Consider the following 27,677-nt stretch of genomic DNA (forward strand, 5'->3'; position numbering starts at 1 on the left):
GCAGTCAACGGTGTTCTGGAAAACCTGAGCGCCTCAGGGATCCCACCACCGAACTTGGCTTTGAGCCTCCCTCGAGTCACACTATGTAACTCAGTTAAATATCGCAAAGGAGCTACTTCAGTGTAGTTCTCCCTGCGAAGTTCAAGGCGCCCTTCCACAACATCCCTCTTCCCAGCTGCCGCACAGGCTTGAACCTGCTCCTCTGATGTTTTGAATAGGCCCTGAGATTTTCAGACCTTCTTAGGAGGGTCTAACGTGCAGTCAGGAATGAGAAACAGTCCACAAAGAGAAGCAAGGAAGGCACTGAAGTTTCTAGTTCCAACCGATAAGGCAGTGAGTCTACTCTCTAAAGCAGCAGGGAAGGGAAAAACCATGTTTCGTATTTTTCCTGTGTCCAGGGCTCCCAGCAGGCGCTGGGCACACCAGGAGTGTGTCAGGGACACCTTATAAATCGAAGAGCATCAGAGCCCAGTGCCCGTGGTCATTGTCCCTCCCTGCCTGCCACTCCTCCTTCTTCCCCTGGCTCGTCCCCCATTCCCTTGTCTGCCATCAGACCTGACGCTTGCTCCCATCCCCTCCCACCAATCCCCCAGGACAGGCTCAGGAGCCACTCACCATCTTGATAGGCCGGAAGGACATGAGCCTGTCACTGCGGTAGCTGCTGGACCACGTGTCCCAGCGTGGATACTCGCCCTTCTCCAGCACAAACATCTCCCCCCGGAAGTTGGACTGCTCAAAGGCGACCCAGCTGGATGTGAGAGGGATAGGCAGAATGACGAGGGCCGGGAGGGGCAAAGGGGAGAAGGAGAGAAACCATTAGCAGAAGGCCTCCCCGTACCCTTGGTTTGATCCTAGGCTATGTCACTTATAGGCTGTGTGCCCACCGGCAGGTAGCTTTACCTCTCTGAGGCTTGGTCTGCTCATCTAATATGCCTATATTCTGGAGGTGGGTGGAGGATTCAATGAGACAATGTGTGTCATTATGTGAGCAAAATACTTCCCCCCTTGTGGGATCCACACATAATTTAAGCACAAGACCCTGGAGTAAAATAAGACATAAGAAGACATTTTGTAATAAACCTGATTACAGGTAGGGGGAAGTCCCTGTCGATGCCCCTTTTGCACTCACCAGGCTCTCTCTCCATGAGAAGGGAAGAGCAGTCATCCACCCAGAGCCTTGAGCAAACAATGGTGTAACACCACTTCTCTGGGTTCATTGTGTTGATTCTTCACCTTTTATCACGGCAAGGGATACTAGCTTTCTGTTGTGAAAGTGATGTCAAGGTTCTTTAAACTGAGGTTTAACTGTGATCAAAAGGGTCGTTTTAAACGAAACTTACTAAATAAATCAGAGTCTTGGAAGTACAGGGTTAAGGGGAATGCTGACACAGGGTCCCGAAGCCCACGCTGGTTAAGGACTGGTCTGGAATTCAGAAGACACTCAGTAATTGGCATGGAGGCAGTGTTAGTGACATCCACTTCTCAGATACATCTGAGAATTAAGTGTGACCATGCATTTGAAGACGCTTAGTCCTCTACGAGAAGGGATTACAAGTCTGAAGTCACATGGGGTTTTTCCTAGCTTTCCCTGATTAAGGAAGGGAAGTGCACTTGTGTTAAAGGGACCCCCTGGTTCTGGGTGAGGTTGATGAAAAAGTTGAAACTAAGAGACCCATTTCATAGATGAGAAAGTTGAGGCTAACGGATCCCTTGACCTTTGCTCTATATGTGTTCAGGGGATCTTAGGGAATGAGAGGGGATCCTGAAGTTAGTATCATCTCTCTCAGAGTTTCCTCATAAGGAGACGGGGATGAGGGGCATGTGGAGGATGGGCTACCACCATGGGCTGAAACTACGAGTCCCAGGAGCCTCAGGTCCTTGTCTAAAGAGTGAGCCAACCCACACCGGAGTGAGAGTATTAAAGATGCAGTTGTGGTCCTAGAATAGAGAGAAATCTACCTCAGCTCTGCTTGATCTAGAGTAGATGAGAAAAGGGTGGATGGATGGATGGATGGATGAATTACTGGTTGAATGGATGGGGAGATGAATGGATGGATAGGTGGCTGGATAGGTAAGTAGAAGGATACAAGGGTAGATGGATGGATGGATAGAGTGAGCAGATGGATGAATAAATGGAAAATGAATGGGTAGATGAATGGATGGATGGATGAATGGATGGATCTATATAGATGGATGGATAAATGAATGGGCAAGTAGACAGATGATGAGTGGATGGATGGATGGATAAATGAGCGGGTAAGTAGATGGATGATGAATGGTTGGATGGTTGGATTAAGATGGATGGATAAATGAATGGGCAAGTAGATGGATGATAAGCGGATGGGTGCGTGGGTGGGTGGAAGCCTTGGAAGATGGCACCATGTAGTCATTAAGATTGCAGACTCTGGAAACTGACCCAAGTTCTAATCCCAGCTCATCATTTGTTTGCTGCGTGACTGCAGGCAAGTCACTCAAACTCACTGAGCATCAGTAGAGGAGAGGAAACATTGCATCTACCTGTGGAGGTCGAAAAAGGAATGCACAGAGCAAGTCGAGCACAGAGAAATCTCAATAAATACTATCTTTTATGATTAAAGAAGGAACAAAGCTGCCAGAGGTCTGAGCGTATGGAAAGACAGACTCTGATGCGGTCTTGCCACCCTGCCTCCCTCCCCCCAAACTTTTCCTGTCATAGCTTTGGAAGTCATAATACCCAGTGAGGACCTGTTACAAGAATGAGGAATTGTATATATTTATTCCAATCCTTTCTCATCTCCTTTGGCTCATTGGAGCCTTATGAGCAAGGAGAGAAGTAGGGCAGGGATATTTAGTTACAGTTATGGAAACTGAGGTTCAGAGGGATCAAGCTACCAACTAAGGTCCCAGTATGGTGTCAGGTGTCAGGGAGAAGGCTCCTAGGCTTCAGGCAGGCATGCCCCCCTCTCCCCACCCTTGGGCTGAGGGCACGCCTCTCCTCTGCTTCCCCTGCCCTCCTCATCCCCTCATCATTTCTCTACCATGGTCTTTCCTACAACCCTGCCAGTCCTGACACAGACTCAGGACGCTGAACCACAGCCCCTTTTCTCTCCCCATCAGGTGCAGCCCCAGAGGGCACACCAAAGACCAGCTGCATCTTTGTTGGAAGAGAAATACTCTGGGTTTGAGTCACTGTCACCAAAAAAAGCCTGAAAACCCAAATTGGCCACATCCGCAGCTTCTGCTCCCAGCTGGGCTTCGGGTCTGAGGGTGGGGCTGAGGCTGTGCTGACCATACAGGGGCAGAGGTGGGGGCAGGAGGTAGAAGGGCACCTCCTTTGCTGAGCTTCCCTGAACTCGCAGGGCAATGGAGAGGGTAAGCAGCCATCGCTGTCCCCCGCTAGGTTTGGGCACTCACCAGGTGCCGGGCGCGTTGCTGCCTTCTTTCTCCAGGCTTCAGCATAACTTAATGGAGGGGAGTGGGGCCATTACTCTCTCCATTTCAGACATGAGGAACCTGAGGCTCGGAGACTGTGCAGGTAAAAGGAGGAGTTGGGACTTCAGCTCAGGCCTTACTGACCTCAAAGCCCATCTGCAGTGCCACGATGCTGGGTACAAGGCCGACATACCCCTTGGGGGACTTGGTGAGACAAGAGGCAAAGGAGCCATGTGGGGCTTGTCCTGTGCTCTGACCTCAGCAGGATTTGGAGCTGGTATAGCCACTACATCCACCAGGCCTCCTGTGCGGGTCATTAAGGCCCAGAGAGGCCCAGAGAGCCAGGGGCAGGCAGTGGAGAAAGTGATAAAAACACTGTGGATGAAATTGATCTGAATTGAATCCAGCCTCTGCCACTTATTGCTCTGTGACTTTGGACAAGGGACCTGATCCTTCTGAGCCTCGGTTTCTCCAACTGTGAAAAGGGCATAAGAATAGCGCCTGCTATTCTTGGAGTGCGTGGGTGGTTCAGTCAATTAAGCGTCCGACTTCAGCTCAGGTCATGAGTTTGAGCCCCGTGTCAGGCTCTGTGCTGACAGCTCGGAGCGTGGGGCCTGCTTCGGATTCTGTGTCTTCTTCCTTCTCTGCCCCTCCCCCACTCTCACAGACACTCTCTCTCTCTGTCTCTCACTCTTTCTCAAAAATAAATAAAACATTAAAAAAAAAGAATAGCCCATGCCTCATGTAGCAATCATCTAGGTAAAGCCCTCCGTCGGTGTGTAGCACCAAGTGTGTGCTCAGTGGATGCTTGTTATTTCTCTTAAGGAGGCTTGATGCCCAGGAGAGAGGTGACCAGGTTTGTTCCTCCCATAGAGAAACAGCATTTCTCCCCCAGGATCGTGACTTACTGCGAGTGTGACCTTATGCTAACCAAATCAGTTCTCTGAGCCTCAGTTTCCTTATCTGTAGAATGGGGAGGAGAATACCTCCCCCTTGAGTTTGAAAGGACGACTGGAAATAATACACAGTCTCTGCTAGCATGAAGCAAGTGTCTGGGAAATGGCAGCTACTGTTTCATTATTGCTATTTTATTATGGTATTTTACTGTTTTATTATTCCATTCCTATTATTTTACCATGGCAGCTACTACGTTTCATCATTATTGTTTTACCCGGCTCCGACACTCACGGTCCTGAGGTGACGATGAGGCTGCGCACTCGGTCAAAGCCGTGCTCTCCCAGGTTCGAGCACTCCCCGGAGAATTCCACGCGACGGCCCTGGAAGTTCTCCTGCTCGAAGACCACCAGCTGCAGGAGGGAACCCCGTCCCCGGGGGGAAGGGGCACTGAGTGAGCGGGGAGGCACACCTCCAGCCTGGAGAGGTTCCAGGTCAAAACTTCATGAAGCATCTACGTAAATAAATAGAAGTAGACCTACACGGATCATAGGCAAGTGGGCCATGAGCTAAATTCTATGAAACAATCCTGTCCTCCTCCCTTCCTTTCCCGTCTGGACTCAGCATCTGCACCGTCATTGGGAATTGATGGCTATTCCTTCCTGCCTCAGTGCTGTTCCTTCGGCCTGGAATGCCCTCTCCAACATACATCCCCATCCTGGAGCTCATGTTCCCGGGCCTGCTCTGGGCTCAGACATCACTTCCTCCAGGAAGCATTCCCTGATGTGCTTGCTCCATGTGCGCTTGCTTGAGTGACCTTGCACTGTGCTTAACCCTTTATCAGCACAACCAACACAGTCCCTGCTGCTTTGCTGCCTGCTTTCTCTCCGTGTGCACCCTACCCCTTTATTCAACCTCCAGACACCGAAGACTCCTCCAGGGAAGGGTGTGCGGTTGACCTAATTCTGCACCCGCAGCCTCAGCCTCAGTACCTGTCATGGAACTGACACTCCGAAAGCACTTGCCCGTCCACCTGCCTCGGCATAGGGGCCTCTGCATTGAACTTGGGCTAATCCGTCCCTTCACGAAGCCTCCTGTATTTTGTCATCTCAAGTTGGGAAAACCTTGCTGTTCACTTGAACTGAGGCAAGTGTCTTCCTTTTATGAGCCTCAGTGTCCCCAGCTCTATAAGGAGGAAATTCACATCCTTGACCGGGCACTTGTACCCTCCCACCTGCCCTCCCCAGAGAAAGTCTGGTGCGTGGGCCTCAGGAAACACGGACAAGAGCATCCTGGAAGCACTGTTCACCAGAGCAAAGCTAGCCAACACCCAAACGGGCTTTGGGAGTGACGGTCCCATTCTGAAACACCAGCTGCCGAAACGAGTGACCACAGCCACACACAGCAATGTGGAGGATTATTCTGGACCTCATAGTAGTAGATGAAAAGAGAAGAGAAAATCTCGAATGATTGCACACAGTGTGGTTCCAGAAGTTAAAAACACGTAAAATAAAAACACAGGAATTGTTTTAAAGACATAGGGCATAAAAATGCAAGGAAGCAGATGATGGGCAGGGGTGAAGGTGGCAGTTGCCTTGAGCAGGGAAGAAGGGTGGTGGGCTCATGGGGAATACTTCAGAGTTAAGGGATTTTTACTCGGCTCTGGCTTTTAATGGAGAGGCGGTGGGGGTATGCAGGCATTGTTGTGTTATTAAAAATTAAATAAAGGGGTCCCTGGGTGGCTCCGTCAGTTAAGCATCCCAGCTCTTGATTTCTGCTCAGGTCATGGTCCCAGGGTTGTGGGATTGAGCCCCACCACAGGCTCTGAGCTGAGCATGGAGACTGCTTGGGATTCTCTCTCTCTCTCTCTCTCTCTCTCTCTGCCCCTCTCCCCTGCGTGTGCTCACACACACTCTCTCTCTATCAAATTTAAAAAAATTAAATGAAAATGAATGATTAAAGAAGTAACTGCATAGGGGTGCCTGGGTGGCTCGGTCGGTTGAACATCCGACTTCAGCTCAGGTCATGATCTCACATTTCATGAATTCGAGCCCCACTTCGGGCTCTGTGCTGACAGCTCAGAGCCTGGAGCCTGTTTTGGATTCTGTGTCTCCCTCTCTCTTTGCCCCTCCCCTGCTCACATCCTGTCTCTCTCTGTCTTACAGAGATGGATAAAAATGCTAAAAAAGTTTTTAAAAAAGAAGTAACAATAAGACAGAAGCAGGCCACATGCGGACCACATGAGAAAGCACGTCCTGAACCCAGTTCTGTGCACCCCAGTTTGAAACCAAACCCACCCCAATCTGAGGGACTTGATATGCGGAAGCCCTTTCAGACCTCGGTGCCTCGAAGAACTTTCTGGAGGTTCTGAAGCCTCCTGCTGCTCCTAGAGTACCTCCCAGGGGGGCTGGTGGTTTCTGCTGCTAAGCCAGCCCCCCTCTGCCCCTCCTTCATTCTCAAAACTCTAAGAGCACAGCCTGGTGGGACTGCCTGGACCGGCAGGGGGAGAGGGAGGAGGGGAAGTGGAGGAGGAAGGGCGGGTGGGAGAGGAAGTGCAGGGGTGGAGTCCAGCCACTGCTCCCCAGGGTGCTTACCTTGTAGTTGCCAGAAGGCAGGTCCCCTGCTTTTGTCGTTGGCACAGTCACAGGGGCCAGGGTGGAGCCGGGCCCGGGAGCTGGTCCTGCAGCCGGGGCCCCCTTCCCCTTCCCATCAGGCCCTGGGTTCACTGCCGCCATAGTTGAGGCCTTCACAGCCTGGGACATGGTCCCCACCTGCAAACTTCTGCAAAGGAATCTGTGGCCTCAGTCACTCAGGGACGATGCCCCCGAGCTGTGCCCCAGCCTCGCATCCTGCCCCCTCAACCTACCCCCTGGATGTTTGCAGCCCTCTTTGAACTCATTTGCACACACACACACTCTCTCTCATTCTAAATTCCCTGTCTGGGGACCACCCATTCCTGGTATGTCTTCCTCCTCGCCTTTCACCAGGCCTCCTACCACCTGCCGGTACCCACCCCCCTTTCCCCACTCCCCATCTCCCTGCCAATGTCCTTTCCTTCCACCCTAGAGCTGTGCACACTACCCATTGGGCTCCTCTGTGCTGGTTCCACTCAGTTCGCCCTCCCCGCCCAGATTCATCACAGGATGTCCCATTTGGGAGCCCTTGGGGTACAATACCCCAGACACGTAGGGAGCATTTGCAACAATGAACCCCGAGCCCATGTGGTGGGTTTTGATGGGTGCCATCTTACCCGCTCTGGGCTCAGAGAGGGGAGGTGACTGGCCCCAGCACACACAGCTGCTCAGGGGTGGGACTCCGATTTCACTTCAAGCAGGTGGACCCAGCCCCCCAAGTGATTGAATGCTCTGCTCCTTCCTTTATTCTGTTGAGCCCACGTTTGGCCCTGAGGTATTGCCACCACCTGCTCAGGAATGAATGCCTGCAAGTACTTGACCTCTTCCTGGGTTGAGCTGCCACCTCTGGCCTCGTCTGGGGACGGGGCTGGGACTGGGGCATCACGGGGAGCCAAGAGGATGGGTGAATGCATGGAGGGGCTCCTAGAACGAAGACTGTGGCTGCTGAGGCGCTGGCTGCCCAGGGCTTGGGTCAATGTCTGCGGCTCCTTTTGCTTTGGGGTCACGGGTGCCTTGGAGTATTAGGAGAATGCCCTGTCCTTGCCCCCTTTAATTTTGGAGATAATTTCTGGGGATCTGAGGACCCTCTTGCCAGCACAGATTAAGACCCTCCAGTGCCCGGCTGATTCCTGACCACTTTGGGTAAGAAAGAGCTGGTTGGGAGAAGCAGATCCCATCTCCCCCGCCTCCTCCAGGAGGGCTGTCATTTCCCCACTACGCTCTGGCCCCGCTGGGCAGACCAGACATCAGGCCACATCTGTGCCTTCCAGGCTCTTGCTTACTCCCCACACAACCCCCGTGTCACTCTGGGAATCAACATTCCCCTGAGCTGGCAGTCAGGGCCCTTCCTTCCTGGAGAGGTTCCTGCTCTCTCTCTCTCTCTCTCTCTCTCTCTCTCTCTCTCTCTCTCTCCCCCTCCCTCCCTTTCCCCCACTCTCCCTCTCTCCCGCTTTCCCTCTCTCTGCCCTTCTCTGTTTATTTTTATCTCCTCTCTCTCTCACTCTGCCTTTCTCTCTCTTCTGCTGCGTCTCTCCTCGCCTCCCCCTGCCTCTACCTCTGCCTCTCCTCTCCTCTATCCTCCCCTTGGGCTCTCAGCAGCTGCTGGCTCCCCTCTTACCTGGGGACCTGCTACCTCCTGCTAAAGGACGGGCAGGCAAATGGGCTGGTGCAGTGGGTGACTGGGGCCGACCCCCCATTTTATAGTCTGGCAGACACCAGAGCCCACACTCCGCGGCACAAAGCTCAAGCTGGCTCAGCAGGCTCTGGGCCCCGTGCGTGGCCCCCGGGCCCCTGACTTTGCCGAGGTTACTGTGGAGAACAGCACTTTCCATTGTGAGCCCGGCTCACGCAGCAGAAACCCTGGCCAGTTGCCACCTCACCTCGCCCTGTGTCTGGCCCCTGCGGGGGGCCTCGCTCTAAGACTCCAGCTGTGCTGAGCCCAGGGGGTCCCCGCTGGCTGCCAGGCCTGGGGCAGGGAAAAAGGGAGCCTGGGGGGTGGGAACGGGAGCCTGGGGTGATAGACGGCATAGCAGATGGGAGATGCTTTGTAAAGGCAGATGTGGGCATTGAATATTTGCCGTGTGCTAAGCCCAGGGCTGGATGCATGACCTGTGCCAGCTCCGTTGAGCCCCAGGACAAGCCACCTTCTCCGGTACTTTCAGTCCCATTTCACAGATGAGCCCAGCAATCTGAAAGAGAGGTCAGAGCCGGGAACCAGACCAAACAGGCTGGCTGGGGGCCTGCAGGCTTCATTCTCCTGCTATCGGATCTCAGCTCTGGCCTGACTTTCTGCCCTCAATCTAGAGGTCAGGCTGTGCTCAGGTCGGTTGAAGGGTCACGGCCTGAGGCCTGCCTTCTACCCACTCGAGCCCAGATTCCTCCTCCACTGGTCCCTGACCCGCCAGTACACGTTCTCCTCATAATCTGACCCCAGGGACAGAGCTGGTGGCCAAGAACGGGACTGCAGTCTGGGAGTCTCCTTGTCCTTTGCTGGACCCCAGCCCCCAGCAGAGGGTCGGGCACAAAGTGCACCCTCAGTCACTTTGGGGGGACTAAACGGTCACGCCAGTGGCTCATAACAGAAGCTGGGGTACGGGGGAGATAGGGGAACTGGCGTGAGGGAGAGAAATGGGGTGGCTGGCTGGGAGAAGCCGAGAGCCACTGAGAAAGAGAGATGGAGACAGAAAGGCAGAGGAGCAGTGGGGGAGATGGCTGGTGAAGGGGACAAGACAGAAGGCAAAATCAAGCAAGAAAAACCCAGAAAAATGGAACAGACACCAGAAGTCCTATCTTGCAATTCCCTCCTTTCGGAGACGGGGAGACTGAGGCCCAGCTGGAACAGGTGACTTCCCCAAGGTCACAGGAGTGTGAACTCATCGTACTGTGGTGGTGGGGGGGGGGGACTACTGAGCTGGGTCAGGGTCGGCCTACAGTCTGGCTCCCCAGCCCCACGGGTTCCTCCTCTGTGGGGGGTCTGGGGCCCCGGCCCCCACAGAACCCAGCTGCACCTGGAGATCACCCTGGCCTGGGGCCATCTCTGCCATCTGCCCCTCCACCCCCACCCGGCCTCCCCTCACTTCCCAGCCTCCCCCTCAGCCTTTCATCCTGGGCCAAGGCCTGGGAGGGGGGGGAAGGAACCACAAGACAGGGTAGCCACTGGAGCCGGGGCCAAGATGCCTGCGGCTGGGGAGGGGGGTGCGGAGAACCACCCACAGGTCTGGGCTTCAGGGCCAGGCTGTCTGGGACAGCTCCATGCTCCCTCGTGGCAACGGGCCGCCTGCCAGAGTCGGGGTAGAGGTACAGGATGGCCCCCCACGCTGGGTGGCTACACCCTGAGCATTTATACTAACTTGGGTCCTGTAATCCTCACTATGAGGGGGTGTCTCTGGGAAGAGTCCTGTTTGCAGATGAGGAAACCAAGGTAAATCCTGTTCTCCACTCTCAGCCTTGGGCCTCATCCATGAAACGGAATTGGGAGTTATTTCTTCTTAACTCTCAATCTAAGCTCTTGAAAGCAATGTACTCCTTTCCCATGAAGAAGAATTCTTACATATATATATATATATATATATATATATATATATATATATATCTCAAAGTTTATTTATTTATTTTGAAAGAGAGTACACACAAGCAGGGGAGGAGCAGAGAGAGAGAGAGAGAGAGAGGACGAGAGAAAGAATCCCAAGCAGGTTCTGCACTGTCAGTGCTCGAACTCACAAGCTGTGAGATCATGACCTGAGCTGAAATCAAGAGTTGTACATTTAAGGGACTGAGCCACCCAGGCGCCCCTCTGGGAAGAATTATTTCATAGTAAATCTTTGTTGCAGCTTTATCGAGCTGTAGTTGACACATAACTTTGTGTAAGTATAAGGTATACAATGTATTGATTTGCTACATGCCCTAAGTACAAAATGATTATCCCCCCAGTATTAGCCCCGGCCTCCACCAGGTCTCACAATTACTGGTTTTCGTGGGGTAATTTTTTGTGTGTGCTTGTGAGCACATAGGATCTACTCTCTTAGCAACGTCCACGTATGTGACGGAGTATCATTAGGTACAATCACCATGCTGTATGCTAGATCCCCAAACTTCAAAAAAAATTTTTTTAACATTCAGTCATTTTTGAGAGACAGAGACAGATCATGAGTGGGGGAGGGAGGGAGGGAGAGAGAGAGAGAGAGAGAGAGAGAGAGAGAGAGAGGGAGAGAGAGAATCCAAAGATAGGCTCCAGGCTCTGAGCTGCCAGCACAGAGCCCGATGCAGGGCTTGAACCCATGGACTGTGAGGTCATAACTGGAGCCAAAGCTGGATGCTTAACCAACTGAGCCACCCAGGTGCCCCCCAAACTTCTTAATCTTATGTTTGTCCTTTTTGAGCCCCATCTCCCCCTGTCCCCCACCCACTAACCTGGGACACCACTTTACTCTCTGTTTCTATGAGGTTTTTTTTTCAGTAGATCTCTGATTATATAAGTATTTGTCTTTGTCTGACATAGTTCTCTGAGCATCATGCCCTCAGGATCTACCCATGTTATTGCAAATGACAGAATTTTCTTCTTTCTCCTGGCTAAGTAGTATTCACACTTATAAACCACATCTTCTTTACCCCTTCATCAGCTGGTGGACACTTAGGTTTTCTCCACATCCTGGCTCTTGTCAGTAACACTGCCATAAACACGGGGGTACAGATATCTTAATAGTAATCATTTTTATTATTAGCAAGGGCAATGACAATGAGGAGGCACATAACGCCTTCCATGTTTCAGGAGCAGTTCGGAGCAGAGAGTGCTGCTCCATGGATAACTCTCGTTTATCTGCACATTACCGCTATCTCTTAGGCTAAGCCCAATTTATTTCTTATACTCATTTTGTACACAAGGAAACTGAGGCGCAGAGAAATTAAATAATTTCCAGTAAAGTGAGGTGCGGGCCCCAGGCTGCCTGGCTGCAGAGGTTGTGTCCCTCGCCTTTTATCTCCGTGATAGCCCTTCATCGACGTCATGGGTTTGATAAGGCTGCCTCTAACCAGCCCTGGAGGGAGCTAATGTTGCCATTTTGCAAGCCATGAACCGAGATCAGACATCCTCCAGGTCACCCAAAGGTTAAGAGGCAGGGCTGGATTTCACCCAGAGTGATCTGGTTTCCAGCCACGCTCTGTCTCCGCTGCGAGAGACCCCTCTTGGGTCAGCTGTCCGAAGACGGGAGTGGGGGGAGGTTACCCAAAGCGGATCTTACCACCCTGGATATCTGGCAGGTTTATTTGCACAGCAGTGTTCACACCCACCAGCTCGTTTATTCTGCCTACAGAGCCATCTGGACTCCTCTTTGAACTCCGTGTATCCTGGGGATCTTCGCCCTGCCTGCCTTTCTTGCCCGACTCCCTCTTTCAGGGTCCCTGAACTCCAGGTCAACAGGGCTGCTGGCTCTTTCTCGCACATATGTCCCCCAAGTTCCCACCTCTATGCTTTTGCTTAGAAAAAGCATCCCTTGAAGCTCATTTTGTATGCATCCTCCTCACCCTTAAGAGTCTACCTCCAACATGAAGCCTACCCTGATGACCCCTACTGGAAGAGGAGGGGGCGTGGGAGGAAGAAATGTAGAGGCATTTGATGAACGTTTTCTCTGTGCTAGGCACGTTACATAGGCTCGCAACAACCCCGTGATGTGGTATACGTCCTCTTTGATAGGCAGAAATTGAGAAGAAATGACTGCCCCAGGTCACGAGGCTATGAAGGGCGAGGTTTTTGGACTCCTTGTCCAGTGCTCCTTCTCCAGCTCCAATCGGGAGCCTCACGGAGCTGATTAAGGTGGAACTTCCCCTTCTTCTCATCTTCATGGCTGATCCCTGAGGGAGGCCACCTGCCCCTTTCCCTTCCAGCTGAAGCCAGTGCTCGCTGCTGACCCCTCTCTGGTGGGACTTCAGCCAGGAGCGGCTTTTGTTTCGGCTGCTCACATGCTGAGTCCGAGCTTTGTGTCCCAGGGGCCCTCTCCCCTCCCTGCCTATAAGAGCCTGCCCTCGGCTGGTCCCCGCATGTTCTGGCAGGTTCTCTGGGTCCGTCTTGGTAAGTCCCAGGCCTGGAGAAAGGGTGGGATCCACATTCTGAGCGAGCATCACGGGAGGTGGGGGGCCAGGTCTCCCATCCCGGGGGAGTCACTGCACCATCCTGGATGTCATCCTCACCTTGAGCAGGGCCAGGCCCCAGACACCAAGGCCAATGCCTACGTCCTTCGTTTAAAAACAAAATTATCCCCACAGTCCCGTTGCCCGTAGCCACCATGAGCGTCGGCTCTCTGGGTCGGTGCTCCTCTGGGGAGACTCTCCTAAACGTAGGCCAGAGGGCGCATCCCGCCGGCCGTCACGGAAATTGTCCCATAGTGAGCGGGGCTCAGAGGCAACGGGACCCGGAAGGGGTGAGTTTTGAGATGGAGTATGGGATGCAAGTAAGGGCCATGACACTGGTCACAGAAGGGAAGAGAAGGAGAGGGAGGGGCCCGAGACATACTTTGCCCCCAGCCCCGTCGCGTTGGGGCGCCATCTGGATCCTGACCCTGCCCAAACGAGCCCGTAGCGTCCAGAGGGACAGCAGAGGGTCGGGACAGAAGGTTATCGTGTTCTCTTGCGTAGGACGCTGGCAACATGACGCTGCAGTGCACCAAAACCGCAGGACACTGGAAGGTAGGAAGAGGCTGGGGGGTGGCATCTGAGGAGTGGGGGTGGGGCTGCAGAGACTGAAACCCCGCCTTCCTCCTCCACTGAATCCCCACCGCACTCTGGGGGCGTGTTACGAGAGCCCGTTTTGCAGAGCATGCAATCAAGGTCCAAAGAGGGGCCGGACTGGCCCAAGGCCACACTCGGGGGTCTCCATTTGAACTTGGGTTTTCTGGTCCCCAGATTTCACTATTACCTTCGGGCGGAGATGGCAACCTGGGGCCTGCACACAGTCTTTGGGCACAGTTTCCTCGGCTGCCTCTGTGTTAAAAAACATCATCAACCTTTAGAAACCTAGTGGATCCATAGAAGAGTGCAGATATAGTGGTGGTCTGGAGAATTTGGAAAATCTGGCCAGCATTTCCAGGTGACAAAAATGGGTGACGCTAGCCGAGACCACCCATGTATGGGGGTCTGACTTTCCAGCTGGCGGCCCCCGCCCTCCTCACCAACCCGGGGTCTGGAGACAGCTGAGTTTGCAATCTCAGCTTTACCTGCGTCGCCCGCCCTTAGAGCTGGGGTGGGACCCCAATCCCTCACCCCACACAGGACTCTGACAGGCTGGTCTCCACCCTTTCTCTCTGTCACAGATTGTGGTGTGGGATGAAGAGGGCTTCCAGGGCCGGAGGCATGAGTTTACGGCGGAGTGCCCCAGTGTACTAGAGCTTGGCTTTGAGACTGTGCGATCTTTGAAAGTGCTGAGTGGAGCGTGAGTCTGGGGCAGGAGGGAGGATCTGAGTTGGGGTGGGGGCGGGGGGACAAGAAGGGATCTAGAAAGGGGTGTTCTAGGCCCTAGCTTCCCAGACCCTAACTGAGCTGGTGTGCTTCCTTGGGTTCGAAGTGCTGGGGAGCGTGCAGGCCAGTAGTGTAAGGTTAAGCAGGTTGTGCACTGCCCAAATGCAGAAGGCATCATTCATGCAGATCCTGCCCACTGGGTGAGCAGCCTTGCAGGGGCAGATCTTTCAAACCAAGTGTTGGGTCTGAAGTGTCCCTCTTAGGTGTAAACTGAAGGCGAAAAACTCACCCACCAAAAGCAGAAGGCAACTATGAAAATAAATATAGTAAAAAAATAATGCTATGAATCTTTAGTTGCACGTTGCTGCTTGAGGCTCTGAGCATGAGATACGTTTTGTTAAAAGAAAAAAAAGAGAAATTAATAAAATGTGGAGGTGTTAATGACACACTAGTATATGCAGACTTCTAGATGAGCACCTTTCTGTAGAACTTGCTGCAATGGTGAAAATGTTCAATGTCTGAACTCTCTGATTTGGAACACTCGCCGCATATGACCACTGGGGACTTATTTGTAGCCAGGGCAACAAAAGAACTGAGTTTTTTAAAACATTTATTCATTTTTGAGAGACAGAGTGCAAGAGGGGGGAGGGGCAAAAATAGAGGGAGACACAGAATCCGCCAGGCTCTGAGCTGTCAGCACAGAGCCCGATGCGGGGCTTGAACTCACGGACTGCAAGATCATGACCTGAGCTGAGGTCAGACACTTAACTGACTGAGCCACCTGGCATCCCAAGAACTGCAATTTTAATTTAGTTTAACAGAAGTGTAAATTTAATTAGCTACATGTGGCTAGTGGCTACCAGATTAGATGGAAGTTTCTGAAGGCTTGGGAAATAGCGTGAAAGAACAAGACTCCATGGGACTCGCAGTCACTTTATACTCTGCCACTGAGGCCGTCCGGGGTGGTATTTATGCACCTCGCACCCGGGGAAAGACTCTTAGCTTCTGCTTTGTACAGACGGGGAACCGAGGGTTGGTAGGAGCAGCGACCTGTCCAGGTTCATCACTTATACGAGACAGTCTGTTTCTCATGCGGACAGCAAAAGCAAGGGCACCATGGCGGCAGCCTCCTTGTGCCTGGTCCCACAGGGGCCAGTGACAGCAAGTGTGGGGTGGGCATTCTACTGCTGAGGGGCCACTCCCTGCTTCGGCCAGGGCTCCCTGCTGGACCCCCCAGGGCAGAGGGCAGCAGACAGCCCCATGTCTCAAGGGAAACCCAGAGGCATTAAAGCAATCTCATGGAAGCCTCCTCAAGAAAGAGAGGTGAGTGGGGATGGTCCTTGGCTGTTCCTCACGAGACTGCCTGTCCCCCCATGTTCCTGGGGGGGGTCACAGGGAATCCCACACGGCTTAGGTCAGCCTGGGATCAAGCTGTGTCTACACGACCCGGTGGACGGCATGTGAGATGGTCGGGCACTGGCATGGAGCAGTCCGCCCCCCCACGGGACCCCCAGCGGGGCAGTGGGCTGCAGGGTCTAGACGGGGTTTCTTCATCTCAGCACAATGGGTGTTCAGAGCCAGATACTTCTGCCACGGGGGCTGTCCTGTGCGTCGGGGATGTTCCACAGCATCCCTAGCCTCGACTGGCTAAATGCCCATTGCAAAGAGCCTCTCCTCCCTGCCACAGTGTGACAGCTAAAAATGCCTCTAGACATTGTTAAATGACCCCCAGATGATAACCACTGCTCTCGAACTTGGGGTGAAGTGTCTCTTACCTCTTGCTCTCTCTACCCTCCGTCTGCAGGTGGGTGGGCTATGAGCACGCTGGCTTCCAAGGGCAGCAGTACGTGCTGGAGCGGGGCGAGTACCCGTGCTGGGGCGCCTGGAGCGGCAACACCTCCTACCCAGCCGATAGGCTCACCTCCTTCCGGCCGGTGACCTGCGCTGTGAGTCCTGCCACCACCTTGTCCCAGCGGGACGTGGGAGCAGAATAGGCCAGAGTTCAGCTTCTCCTGTCCCTTAAAACAATTTTTTAAACATTTATTCACTTTTGAGAGATAGAGATAGATAGAGATAGAGAGAGATCACACAAGTGGGGGAGGGGCAGAGAGAGAGGGAAACACAGAATCCGAAGCAGGCTCCAGGCTCCGAGCTGTCAGCACAGAGCCTGACATGAGGCTTGAACCCATGAACCATGAGATCATGACCTGAGTCAAAGCTGGACGCTTAACCGACTGAGCCACCCAGGGCCCCCATCTTCCTGTCCCTTCTGTGTGCCATGGCTTCCCTCCCCTCTCCGAGCCTCAGTTTCTTCTTCTGGAAATGGGGCCGTGTTTCGGTGAAGAAGAATGGTTGCATCCGGACAGAGACCACTGCAAACACTGTGCCCTTGGTGACTGGTTCTGGATTTGACCCCCTGCGTGTTTTGTGCCCCTCTTTTCATGGCAAGCTGGGCGCCAGAGGCGGCAGACAGGAGGGGGAGGAAGGCTCTTTGTCCTGTTCCTGACTCCTTCCCAGTGCTCCTGATTTTACACTTCAGCTTCTGATCATGGAGCAGGGGTGGAAGTGGGCACCCCCGTCATGCAGATGAAACAGCTGAAACTCGGAAAGGTGTATTTTTTCCTCCAAAGGCAACTTTTATTAATTTAAAAATCATATAAGGCACATATGTTGATCATCCACAGTTCAGGAAAACACCTGCTCTGGCAGAGTAAGAAAAGTCACTCATATGCACACCTCTGAGACGGGAGCCCGGTCTTGAAGGCGCCGGAGACCCGCTCTGGTCTTGTCTGCACGCGCAGACTCTGCCTGCCCCACTCGATCCTGACATGTGTGTCTGCGTCTGCATCTGTGTCCTCCATACCTGGGCATCGGGGCGCACGCATACCCTGGTCATAAAGAGGCATCACAACGAACCCAGGCTTGGAAACCAGCTTTCCTCACTGGGCAAATAGATCATGGTCATCCTTCTGGGTGACGAAATCTCTCTGACGGCACCGTTCATGGCTCCCTAGTATCTCATGTTGTGAGTGAGTTCATTTGCTCATGTGTTTGTTCCACAATGGCCCGGGCACTGTGCCCACATGGGCACCCGTGCTGGACGTGACAGACCCTGTCCCCGATCTCACACACTTTACAGCTTCCAATTTCGTTTTGTCCTCCAAACGATCCTGACACGCGGAAGAGCTTAGTTCCATTTCATGGGTACGGCAACCGCTGCGAACACTGTGTGGCGTCCAGGCCGGCTCCCGGAGAGTCGGGACTCGAGCCCAGACCTCAACAACCGTCTTCTTGCCTCAGTCTACCCCCGATCCCTAGTTGGATGTTCAGGTTGATCTTTTCTTTTCTGGACCTTTCCCTTTTTCCTTTTCCTTTCTTTTCCTCCCTCCCTCTTTTCTTCCTTCCTTTTCCCTTTTGTCCTCTCCTCCCCTCCCCTTCCTTTCCCTCCCCTTCACTTCTTTTTCTTTTCTTTTCTTTTTCCTTCCTTCCTTCCTTCCTTCCTTCCTCCCTTTCTTTTTCTTTATGTACATTTCTGGAAGGGCAAATGCTATACCTTTTGTAAAGTCTCTGGTGCTTGCTGCCTTACTGCACTTCCAAAAGGTTTGTGAGGAAGGCTGGTGAGGGTGGGGGCAAGGGCAGGCGCTTGGCAGAGGCTCCTGGGTCTCGGCTGGGCATCTGGTGGCCTGACAGTCTCCTTTGCCTACAGAACCATCGCGACTCGAGGCTGACCATCTTCGAGCAAGAGAACTTTCTGGGCAGGAAAGGCGAGCTGAGTGATGACTACCCCTCCCTCCAGGCCATGGGCTGGGATGGCAACGAAGTGGGCTCCTTCCATGTCCACTCGGGGGCGTAAGTGAATCCAAGGCTGTGCCTGGCAGGGCAGGGGAGGCTGTGGGTAGGACAGGGACACCTCTTGTGGAGACTGTGTGCTGCGGACTTCGGGGCTCTGATGTCCAGAGGACTCTCGGGTGCAGGGAGGTATCAGGCAGAATTTGTGGGATTGCAAGTGGTAGATTCCCATATCAACCTGCCGTTATTCCCAAAGGATATTCACTGACGCTTGTCAGGAGCTTCAGGCACAGCTGGATCCAGGTGCTCCAGCAGGGCTCTGTCATTCCTGTTCTGTCTGCCGCACTGGGGCTCTATTCTCAGGCAATCTCGCCCCATGTGAAGACAACAGCACAGCTCTTATTCCAGGAAGCCTGCCTCTTTCTCAGTGCTTCCACCCAAGGTTCTAGGAAAGGCTCTTGTTGGGTCATGTGCTCAACTCTGAGCCAATCGTCATGCTGCAGGAAGGGGGTGGTCTAATTGGCTAGGGATGGTCACATGCTCATGGCCGGAGTGAGCCTTTTCCCACGTTGACAGGGAGGTGGAGTGAGATGGCAAGGGTCTCGCCCCAGAAGGGGAGAGAAGGGATGTGCAGCCGTAAAGAGATGGGCGTGGCTCAGGTGACCTGCTCCATGTCCAGCAGCAGCTAGGTGACCGAATCCAGCTTCAAGCCTGGCGCTGACCGACCCTGCCCACCCTTTCTCACAGGGACTGGCAGGTGAAGGCTGGCATGTGAGGTCTTGGCTTGGGGAGGACGATGCAGCCCCCTTCTGGGTGCCCTTTGGCTGCTGGCAGGGGGAAGGTGGAAGGCTTCTGTTTGGTTGGCTTGGTTTTAAGGTTTCTCCGGAACTGACAGAGAATCGTGTTGTTCTAGAGGGGGATGGACCTCTTGTGATTCTTGAATTCTCTTCTCTTTTACCGAAGGAGAGATAGAAGCTCAGAAAGTGAGACACTGATTCTTGACTGGCCTGAGCAACGTCGGGGTCAGTGAGTTGAAAGAACAGTAGTCTGCGTCCTTGAAAGGACTTCTGGCTAAGGGAGGAGGGAAGCGAATAAGATTCCCCTCTTCCTTCCTGCCTCCCTCCCTCCCTCCCTCCCTCCCTTCCTCTCTCCCCACCCTCCCTCCCTCCCTCCTTATTTACTGGCCCTTCCTCTGTGCTGGGCACCGCACTAGGGATCAGAAGTCCCAATGAGCCAGACAAACACCCCCCTACACCCAGGAGCTCACTTGCTGGCAGAGGAGGCTGACATTTTACGAATAACTGGATAATTGTCTAATTACACAAGAACTACAGAGGACCAATAAGGGACTGTGGCCTGATTTGCAGAGCTATTCCTCAGAATAAGCTGAGACCTAGAGGATAAATACACCTTGGCCAGGGGCCAGGCAAAGAGTGGCTGAAATGGTGTTCTTGGCAGACGGAACAGCATGAGCAAAGGCCCAGTGGTGGGGAGAGCAGGGCACCTTGTGGGCACTGAAGGAAGGCTGGCCAGGATTGCCGAAATATGTATATACCATGAGTCCCTTTGTCCCCCGTCTGTCCCCCTTGCGGGCACCTCTCTAGGGTAACAGCCTGCCTCTTCCCCTCCCCAGCTGGGTTTGCTCCCAGTTTCCTGGCTACCGAGGTTTTCAGTACGTGCTGGAGTGTGACCACCACTCAGGCGATTACAAGCATTTCCGAGAGTGGGGCTCTCATGCCCAGACGTTCCAGGTGCAAAGCATCCGCAGGATCCAGCAGTGAGCAGGGGGGACCGGCACTGAGGAGGCCCGTGCGCCTGTCTGGATGGAGGAGCTGCAGAGGTCCTTCTGTGCCCCCTCCTCTGCCTCCCCCTGCACCCCGTGTGAGCCCAGCACCCATGTGAGCCAGTTCCTGCACCGTCAGCGTGAAACTCAAAAAGTAATAAAAAAGAAGGTCGAGTGTTGGCTTGTGCTTTTCAGTTTTATTAATCCTTTCGAAGAACCAGGTTTTCGCTTGGTTGGAGGGCTTGATCATTTGCGTGTGTCTTACTTCACTCAGCTCTACTCTCCTCTTCAGTATTTCCTTGCTTCTATTTACTTAGGGTTTACTTCATTCTTCACATCTGTAGCTTTTTAAAAAAATGTTTATTTATTTTTGAGAGAGAGAGACACAGAGTGCAAGCAGGGGAGGGGCAGGGACACAGAGGATGACACAGAATCTGAAGCAGGCTCCAGGCTCTGAGCTGTCAGCACAGAGCCCAACACAGGGCTCAAACTCATGGATCTCAAGATCATGACCTGAGCCAAAGTTGGATGCTCAACTGAATGAGCCACCCAGGAGCCCCCACCTGTAGCTTTTAAGGGTAGTTTCTTGGGTCATAAATTTTAGGTCCAGTTCTCCGTCCCCCCTCCCCACACACAATGTAATCATTTAGAGCTATCAATTTCCCTATGAGCACAGCTTTGGATGCTCCTCCCCAGATTTGAATTGGATGTGTCTCCATTATCATTCAGTCTGATATTTTCTGGTTCCCCTTGTGATTTCTTCTTTGGCCCATGAGTTCTTTAGTGGTATGTTGCCTCCTTTGGGATTTTCTAGATATTTTATTGTTATTGATTTGTTATCAAGTCCCCTGTGGTCAGAGAATGCACTGTATAAGATTTCAACACTTCTGTTTGTGTTGGCAGCACATATACTAAAATTGGAATGGTGTAGGATTGCAAGACTCTAAAATGAATCCAGACTTATTTTATAGCCCAGCAAATGGTCTGTTTTTGATAAACTTGAATGTGCACTTGAAAATTGTTTAAATTTTGCAATTGTTGGGTATAGTTTTCTGTAGTGTCCATTAGGTCAAGTTGAGGATGGTTAGTGTTTTTGGCAAGTGTGGGTTAGATTTAGAAATTTGCTGATTTTACTTTATTTTATTTTTAATTTTTAATGCTTATTTATTTTTGAGTGAGTGAGAGGCAGAGCACAAGCAGGAGAGGGACAGCAAAGAGAGGGAGACACAGAATCCCAAGCAGGCTCCAGGCCCTGAGCTGTCAGCACAGAGCCCAACGCGGGGTTCAAACTCATGAGCCATGATGTCATGACCTGAGCCGAAGTCGAATGCTTAACAGTCTGAGCCACTCAGGCGCCACTTTGCTGTTTTTTCTAACTCAAATTTTTATCAATCACTGTGAGAGGGTTGTTAATTTATCTGTTTTTATCTGTTTAGTTTTTTATTTATCTGGATTTATCTGTTTCTCCCTTTAGTTTTATCCATTTTTGTTTCCTGATTTTTTCCCATTTTCCCAGAAGGTCGATATGCTACTATTAGGTATGTGTGCGTGTGCGTGTGTGCGTGTGTGTGTGTGTGTGTGTGTGTTTCTTAAAAGTAACCTGCTCACCCGGTGTGGGGCTTGACTTCACAACCCAGAGACACGCTGTACTCACTGAGCCAGCCAGGCACTCCTATGTGAACTTACATTAATGATAGCTATCTTTCTCCTAAATTGTTCCTAGTTCATGTGTTTTATTTTATTTTATTATGTTTTTAATGTTAGCTTATTTTCGAGAGAGAGAGAGAGAGAGAGAGAGAGCGAGAGAGCGAGAGAGCAGGAGAGCCAGCAAGTGGGGAGGGCCATACCGAGGGACACAGAGGACCTGAAGCAGGCTCCGGGACCAAAGAGTCCGGAGTCCGACCTGGGCTGAGATCACGTGACCGAGCCACCCAGCGGCCCCCTCCTTTGTTTCTTAAAGCCCCTGTGAAGGGGCCAGTTCTCTCCCACAGCAACACTTCTCTCCTCCTTTTGTCTTTCCCCCATGACTTCTCACAGACGTCTTCTGCTAAAAGAGGTCCCTAAAGCAGAGAACTAAACTCCCTTTCCATTTGCACCCACCCCTTGCTCTCTCCCACCTCCGGGTCTTTGTTATGCAGATTCATTAACAGTCATAAGCTCTCTGGCTCTTTTTTCCGGACTGTTTTCCTTTGCTGTGAGTCTGTACGTGAGTCGGACAGAGACCCCGAGACCGGACAGGGTGGGGTCGGAGCGGCCTGCTGGAAGAGACAACATTTCCTGGCTCAGGAAGGGGAGGGGTGTATGTGTTCGGGAACGTTTGCTCTGGAGTAACTCTTAACCCCTCGTTGGGTCACCGCATTCATTTGCCAGGGACCCTCTGTGTGCCAGGCCCTGGGGAAGCGGTAAACGAGACACGTGAGGTCCTCACTCTCACGCAGCTGGGCCGGGGGGACAGGGGAGCCCACAATGGGTCGCAATATCCCGTGATACTGGGGGAAGCATGGAGCGACTCTGGGGCAGATGACCGGAGGGGCGGGGACGCAGGCTCTCCTTGGTGCTTATCTCTACGACCACGACCACCTCCTCTCTGAACTTGATCCCTGAACGGACACCTCCGTGGGGATGTCTAATGCGCATGGCAAACAGCTCATTAAAACAGAAGCTATGTATTCCAGCTCTTCAGGCCAGCCCTTAAGAATGATCTGTAACATCTGTCTTCCTCACTCCCTAATCCATCGCAAGTCCTGTGGGCTGTACTTGCAAAATGTACCGGAATCCAATCACTTACTACATCCTTAGTTGGTCCAAGCCACCCCCTACTCCCATGCAGGTTCATGTCCCAGGTCCAAACCAGAGCATCCACACCTGCCATCAGGTCTGAGGGGCCAGGAGAGCAGTGCCAGGTGGTTGAGTGGGAGGTGAGTGGGGCGCCTGGAGGGCTCAGTCGATTAAGCATCAGACCAGCTCAGATCATGATCTCACAGTCTGTGAGTTGGAGCCCCACATCAGGCTCCGTGCTGACAGCTCAGAGCCTGGAACCTGCTTCAGATTCTGTATCTCCCTCTGTCTCTCTGTCCCTCCCCTGCTTTCGTCCTGTCTCTCTCAAAAATAAACATTTAAAAAAAAAAATGGATCTCGTCATTCCCTTGCTCAAAACCCTCCACTCCTCTAACCCACTCCCAACAAAACAAAACAAAACAAAACCTTTTTGTAGCAACATCTTTCTAGTTCAACCAGGCTGGCCATCACCTGCCTCTCCCATGGCCCCTCTCCACCCCCGTCCCTCTAGTGAGTCTGTCTTGAACCTGCCATGTGCATCTTTGCTCGCTCTCTGCCAAAACAGAACCCTGCAGACGATGGGGGTGGGTGTTCAGCCACAGACAGTGTTTCTCGCTGTTCTGGAGGTTAAGTCCAAGGTCAAGTACCATTAGAGTTAGTTTCTGGTGAGGCCTCCCTTCTTGGCTTACAGGTGGCTGCCTCCTGTCCATCCTCACCCCCCCTCTGTGCGTGCACCCCTGGTGTCCCTTCCTTTCCTTGGAGGACATAGTCCGGTTGGGTGAGGACCCCACCCCAACGGCCCCACTTAATCACCTCTTTGAAGACCTTTTCTCAGAATTCGGTTACTTCTGAGGTCCTGAGGGTGGGGACTCGAACAAGAATTCTGGGGGGAAGCATTTCAGTCCATGATACCAAGTTTATTCCCCAAAAGCTGAGGTTTCTTTTCTGGTTCTTGTTCCCTGTTCCTTTAGATATTTCCCGCCAACCTTCCCTCCCCCCATGCTTACCTAGCATAGCTCATAAACTGTCAGACCTGGAAGGAAACTTCTAGATCAAATCTAGTGTTTCACAACCTTTTCTTCACTATTGTCCTCCTCTCCACTCCAAAAGTCTTTTTAGACATTCTTTTCCTGATTGTCACCCCACCATAGAATTTTAATCCAATTTTATATTACAATTTAATACAAATTTATGGTACAAATTATATCACAACTTCATATAAAATTATATTATAATTTTAATATAATGTGTATCTGTGTGTGTCCTATATGTGTATCTGTGCTTTATATATAAAAAGAAGTGAGGTTGGTTTTGCTTGCTCCCCGAGGAACCATTTTTCACCCCCTGGAGTGAGAATGTATAATCCCTCACCAGCATTCTTCACAGTTTTGGAACAAACAGTCCTAAAATGTGTATGGAACCAGAAAAGATCCCAAATAGCCAAAGTAATTTTGAAAAAGAAAACCAAAGGAGTGCCTGGGTGGCTAGTCAGTTAAGCTTCCGACTTTGGCTCAGATTATGATCTCGCAGTTTGTGGGTTTGAATCCCAAGTCAGGCTCTGTGCTGACAGCTCAGAGTCTGGAACCTGCTTTGGATTCGGTGTCTCCCTCTCTCTCTGCTCCTCCCCTGCTCTCTCTCTCTCTCTCTCTCTCTCTCTCTCTCTCTCAAAAAATAGACATTAAAAAATAAAATAAAATAAAATAAAGGAAAAGGAAGACCAAAGCTAAAGATATCACAATCCCAGACTTTAGCCTCTCCTACAAAGCTGTCATCATCAAGACAGTATGGTATTGGCACAAAAACAGACACATGGACCAATGGAATAGAATAGAGAACCCAGAACTGGGCCCACAAATGTACGGGCAATTAATTTTTGACAAAGCAGGAAAGAGTATCCAATGGAAAAAAGACTGCCTCTTTAGCAGGTGGTGCTGGGAGAACTGGACAGCAACATGCAGAAGAATGAAACCAGACCACTTTTTCACATCGTCTCACCCTTTCTTTACCTGCAGGGAAGTGGAAGCCTTGGGAGGGATAAGGACTTGCTCAAGGACGTACAGTGTGTTACAGACAAAGCCAGGATTAGAACACAGACTTGCTGATAATCCCAGCTGACCCCACATCATTCATTCATTCATTCATTCATTCATTTGACAAACATATATCAAATGTCTACAGAAAGACAGAGAGACAGAGAGAGCAAGTGGGGAGGGACAAAGGGAGAGGGAGAGAGTCCCAAACAGGCTCTGTGCTGTCAGTGCAGAGCCCAACATGGGTCTCGAACTCATGAACTGTGAGATCATGACCCAAGCAGAAATTGAGAGTTGGACACTTCACTGTCTGAGCCACCCAGGTGCCCCACCACACCACTATTATTATAATTTTTTATTTTTATTATTTTTCTGGCAGAGCATCTTGCCTGATGAGTGACTTGAGGAACACAGGTGGGAAATGTTAAACTTAGCCATGGTAGTCAATCACATCCTAGTATAATTTAGTTGGCAGGCTTGGGTCCTGCCAGTCTGTAGAGCTTTAGGAAGAAGGAGGTGCTGCTCCAGGTGTAAAGGTGCTGCCGCAGGTGTAGGGATGCTATCCGGGAAGTGGCCTCATGGTCAGTCCTAGGGAACAGGCATTAGGAAGACTTAGGAGGGGAAATTTTAGTGAGAGGACAGTGAAGTCAGTCTCAGATTCTGAGGTTTTGGGAAGACCTGGGATGGTGGGTCTGGCCGCCATCTCCCAACCAGATATGTCCTCACCCAGAGCCCCTGAGACCCTGGAAGGCACTGGATGCAGGGGGCTGCACCCCTAAAGCAGAGCCTGCCACAGAGGGGCACTGTCTGACCCTGACAGGGGTGTGCTGACACCAGGCTCTAGGGGAGGGGCCATCACAGCCCTGGGTTTGCATCTGCGGCTTATCAGATTGTGACCTCAGTTTCCTCCTCTGTCAGCTGGGAACACATAAGCCCCACCTCCTTGCTTGTGAGAAGTTAAATGGCGTGTGATGCACGTCCATCCCCCAAACATGGACGAGGTATGGGAAGGTCTTAGGGACAGTTGGTGAGACTGTTGGCATTATTCTAACCTCTCTGTTTTTTTCTAAGATTTTTTAATGTCTTTTATTTATTTTCGAAAGACAGAGAGAGACAGTGTGAGCAGGGGAGGGCCAGAGAGAGAGGGAGACACAGAATCCAAAGCAGGCTCTAGGCTCTGAGCTGTCAGCACAGAGCCCGATGTGGGGCCCGAACCCACAAACCGTGAGATCATGACCTGAACTGAAGCCGGACGCTTAACCGACTGAGCTACCCAGGCGCCCCCCTCTCTGTCCTTTTCCTTCGACATCCCCGTCTTTATTCCAATCCCCCTTCCCTGGGCATGCCTTCCTCGTAATGATGATAATGATAATACCGATGATCCATATTATGTCGGTTCATTTCACATGTCATAAAATTGAAACCTCATGGTCACCTTTTAATGTCATTATTATTCCCTTAAAATCCATCAGAATCTTGGGGGTCATAGGCTCAGAGAGGTCAAGCAGCTTGCCCAAAGCCATCCAGCCTGTAAGAGGATTGAGCTTACTGTGGATTGTCTAAGGTTTGGGGGGAAGATTAAAGAACTAATGAGCCCCAACGGCATTTACAAATGGTAAGTCACAATGCTTCTGTCCTCTCTTAATAGAGTTGAGAAAGTATAGCCCCTCACACTTTAGTATGAATAACTGGGGAGCTTCTAACCTATCATAGAAAAGTCTTAGGTTCCTGGGGGACAAAGCAGACAATATTTGCTGAATGAATGAATAGGGGAGGCTCATTAGAATTTGATGGCAGGCCTGTGAAGAACCAGCCAGAGTTCAAGCCAAGAGTGAGGCTGGAACCATAAAAAATGGTACCCTAGATGTGAGATGACAACTGGAGTGACGGGCAATAATGAGACAATTTGTCTGGGGTGACCTTGGGAGGGTAGGAAAGAGAGCATGAAATTCTTTTCATCTCTTGCCAGGAGACCGATTTTCTTATGTTCTAAAGGCAAGGGAACTTGAATTATTGATACGATTTGGCCAGAAGTGGGGGTAGGCGCGGGCATCCATCATCCAGAACGCTGCACTCAGCCCGCAGGCCTGGAACTGCGGAAAACAAGCCGGCGTCTTCTGGACCCAGAGAGGAGGGGAGGGGACTGGTCCAAGGCCACCAAGCAAGCTCTGCCCACGTAGCTGCCCCCTTTAGCTTTGTCACTGGGGGCAGGCGAGGCACAGAGGGTGACAATACATGTGGAGTTGCACACAGCTGCGTCTGAATCCTGGAGTTTATCGGCCAAGGTGACCTTTGGGGACGCCTCTGCCTCTCTTCTTACAGGGGAGAGCCAGGCTAGGGTTGAGGCTCCTCCTTTCCAGCAGTCACTCGCACCCCATCTGCGCCTCCCCCCCCTCCCCCCCCCGCCCAGCACTTTCCTTTGTCCACACGCTCCTTTCACCGCCTCTCACCGAGTCAAGCCCCGGGGAGCGGGGACGCTGTGACAACACATCCAGTGGGAGCTGTCAGCCAGAAAGGAAAGAGATGGCCTGGACGGAGGGTGGAGGGTGAAAGCTCTCACACATGGTGGGGGTGTTTCCTGGAGGAGGGAACAGAGGAGGAAAGAAGGGGGGAGGGGCTTGTTCCTGCGCTCCCTCTGAGAAGGGAGCACCTCTTCATCCCGACCAGGGACCACACAGTGCCCGTGACAGTGACCCAGCCCGTGCCCCCGCCCTTTGTGGAAAGGAGAGGAAAGCATCCGGGCACAGAGCCAGGTGCTCACAGATCCATCGGAGCAGAGTTTCAGACAGAGTGCGGGGCGGGCTGACCCTTCCACAGGGCCTCCCCCGGCCTGGCCCCTGGGGTGAGGGGCCCCGGACCTGCCTGAGGGCGGTGCACCTGCCGCACTTCCTGGCCCTCGTTCACAGCGGCCTT

General features: G+C 52.1%; 2 protein-coding genes and 1 long non-coding RNA gene across 3 annotated transcripts in view; 1 reads left to right on the top strand and 2 right to left on the bottom strand.

Annotated features, from left to right (window-relative positions):
• The window catches only part of CRYBB1 (crystallin beta B1), a 10,590-nt gene extending 1,991 nt beyond the window's left edge, over positions 1 to 8,599 (bottom strand). The window contains exons 1-4 of the mRNA XM_029921601.1: positions 8,557 to 8,599; positions 6,900 to 7,098; positions 4,600 to 4,718; positions 616 to 748 (exon numbers count right to left, since the gene is read on the bottom strand). Coding sequence (XP_029777461.1) covers positions 616 to 748; positions 4,600 to 4,718; positions 6,900 to 7,067 — 420 coding nt within the window. The 5' untranslated portion in view covers positions 7,068 to 7,098; positions 8,557 to 8,599. The remainder of the gene's footprint in view (positions 1 to 615; positions 749 to 4,599; positions 4,719 to 6,899; positions 7,099 to 8,556) is intronic.
• Positions 8,600 to 13,567: 4,968 nt separating this feature from the next.
• On the top strand, positions 13,568 to 19,954 carry CRYBA4 (crystallin beta A4). Its single transcript, XM_029922749.1, has 5 exons — positions 13,568 to 13,616; positions 14,240 to 14,358; positions 16,189 to 16,330; positions 18,091 to 18,233; positions 19,807 to 19,954. The coding sequence occupies exons 1-5, from the start codon at positions 13,578 to 13,580 to the stop codon at positions 19,952 to 19,954; spliced, it is 591 nt and encodes a 196-aa protein (XP_029778609.1). The 5' UTR covers positions 13,568 to 13,577.
• Positions 19,955 to 25,109: 5,155 nt separating this feature from the next.
• On the bottom strand, positions 25,110 to 27,330 carry LOC115277360. Its single transcript, XR_003902393.1, has 2 exons — positions 27,215 to 27,330; positions 25,110 to 25,352 (listed from the first exon to the last, which is right to left on the bottom strand). It is a non-coding gene; the product is annotated as an uncharacterized LOC115277360 (long non-coding RNA).
• Between the last annotated feature and the right edge of the window lie 347 nt (positions 27,331 to 27,677).

Source organism: Suricata suricatta, chromosome 14 (assembly GCF_006229205.1).
Source record: "Suricata suricatta isolate VVHF042 chromosome 14, meerkat_22Aug2017_6uvM2_HiC, whole genome shotgun sequence".
NCBI lineage: Eukaryota > Metazoa > Chordata > Mammalia > Carnivora > Herpestidae > Suricata > Suricata suricatta.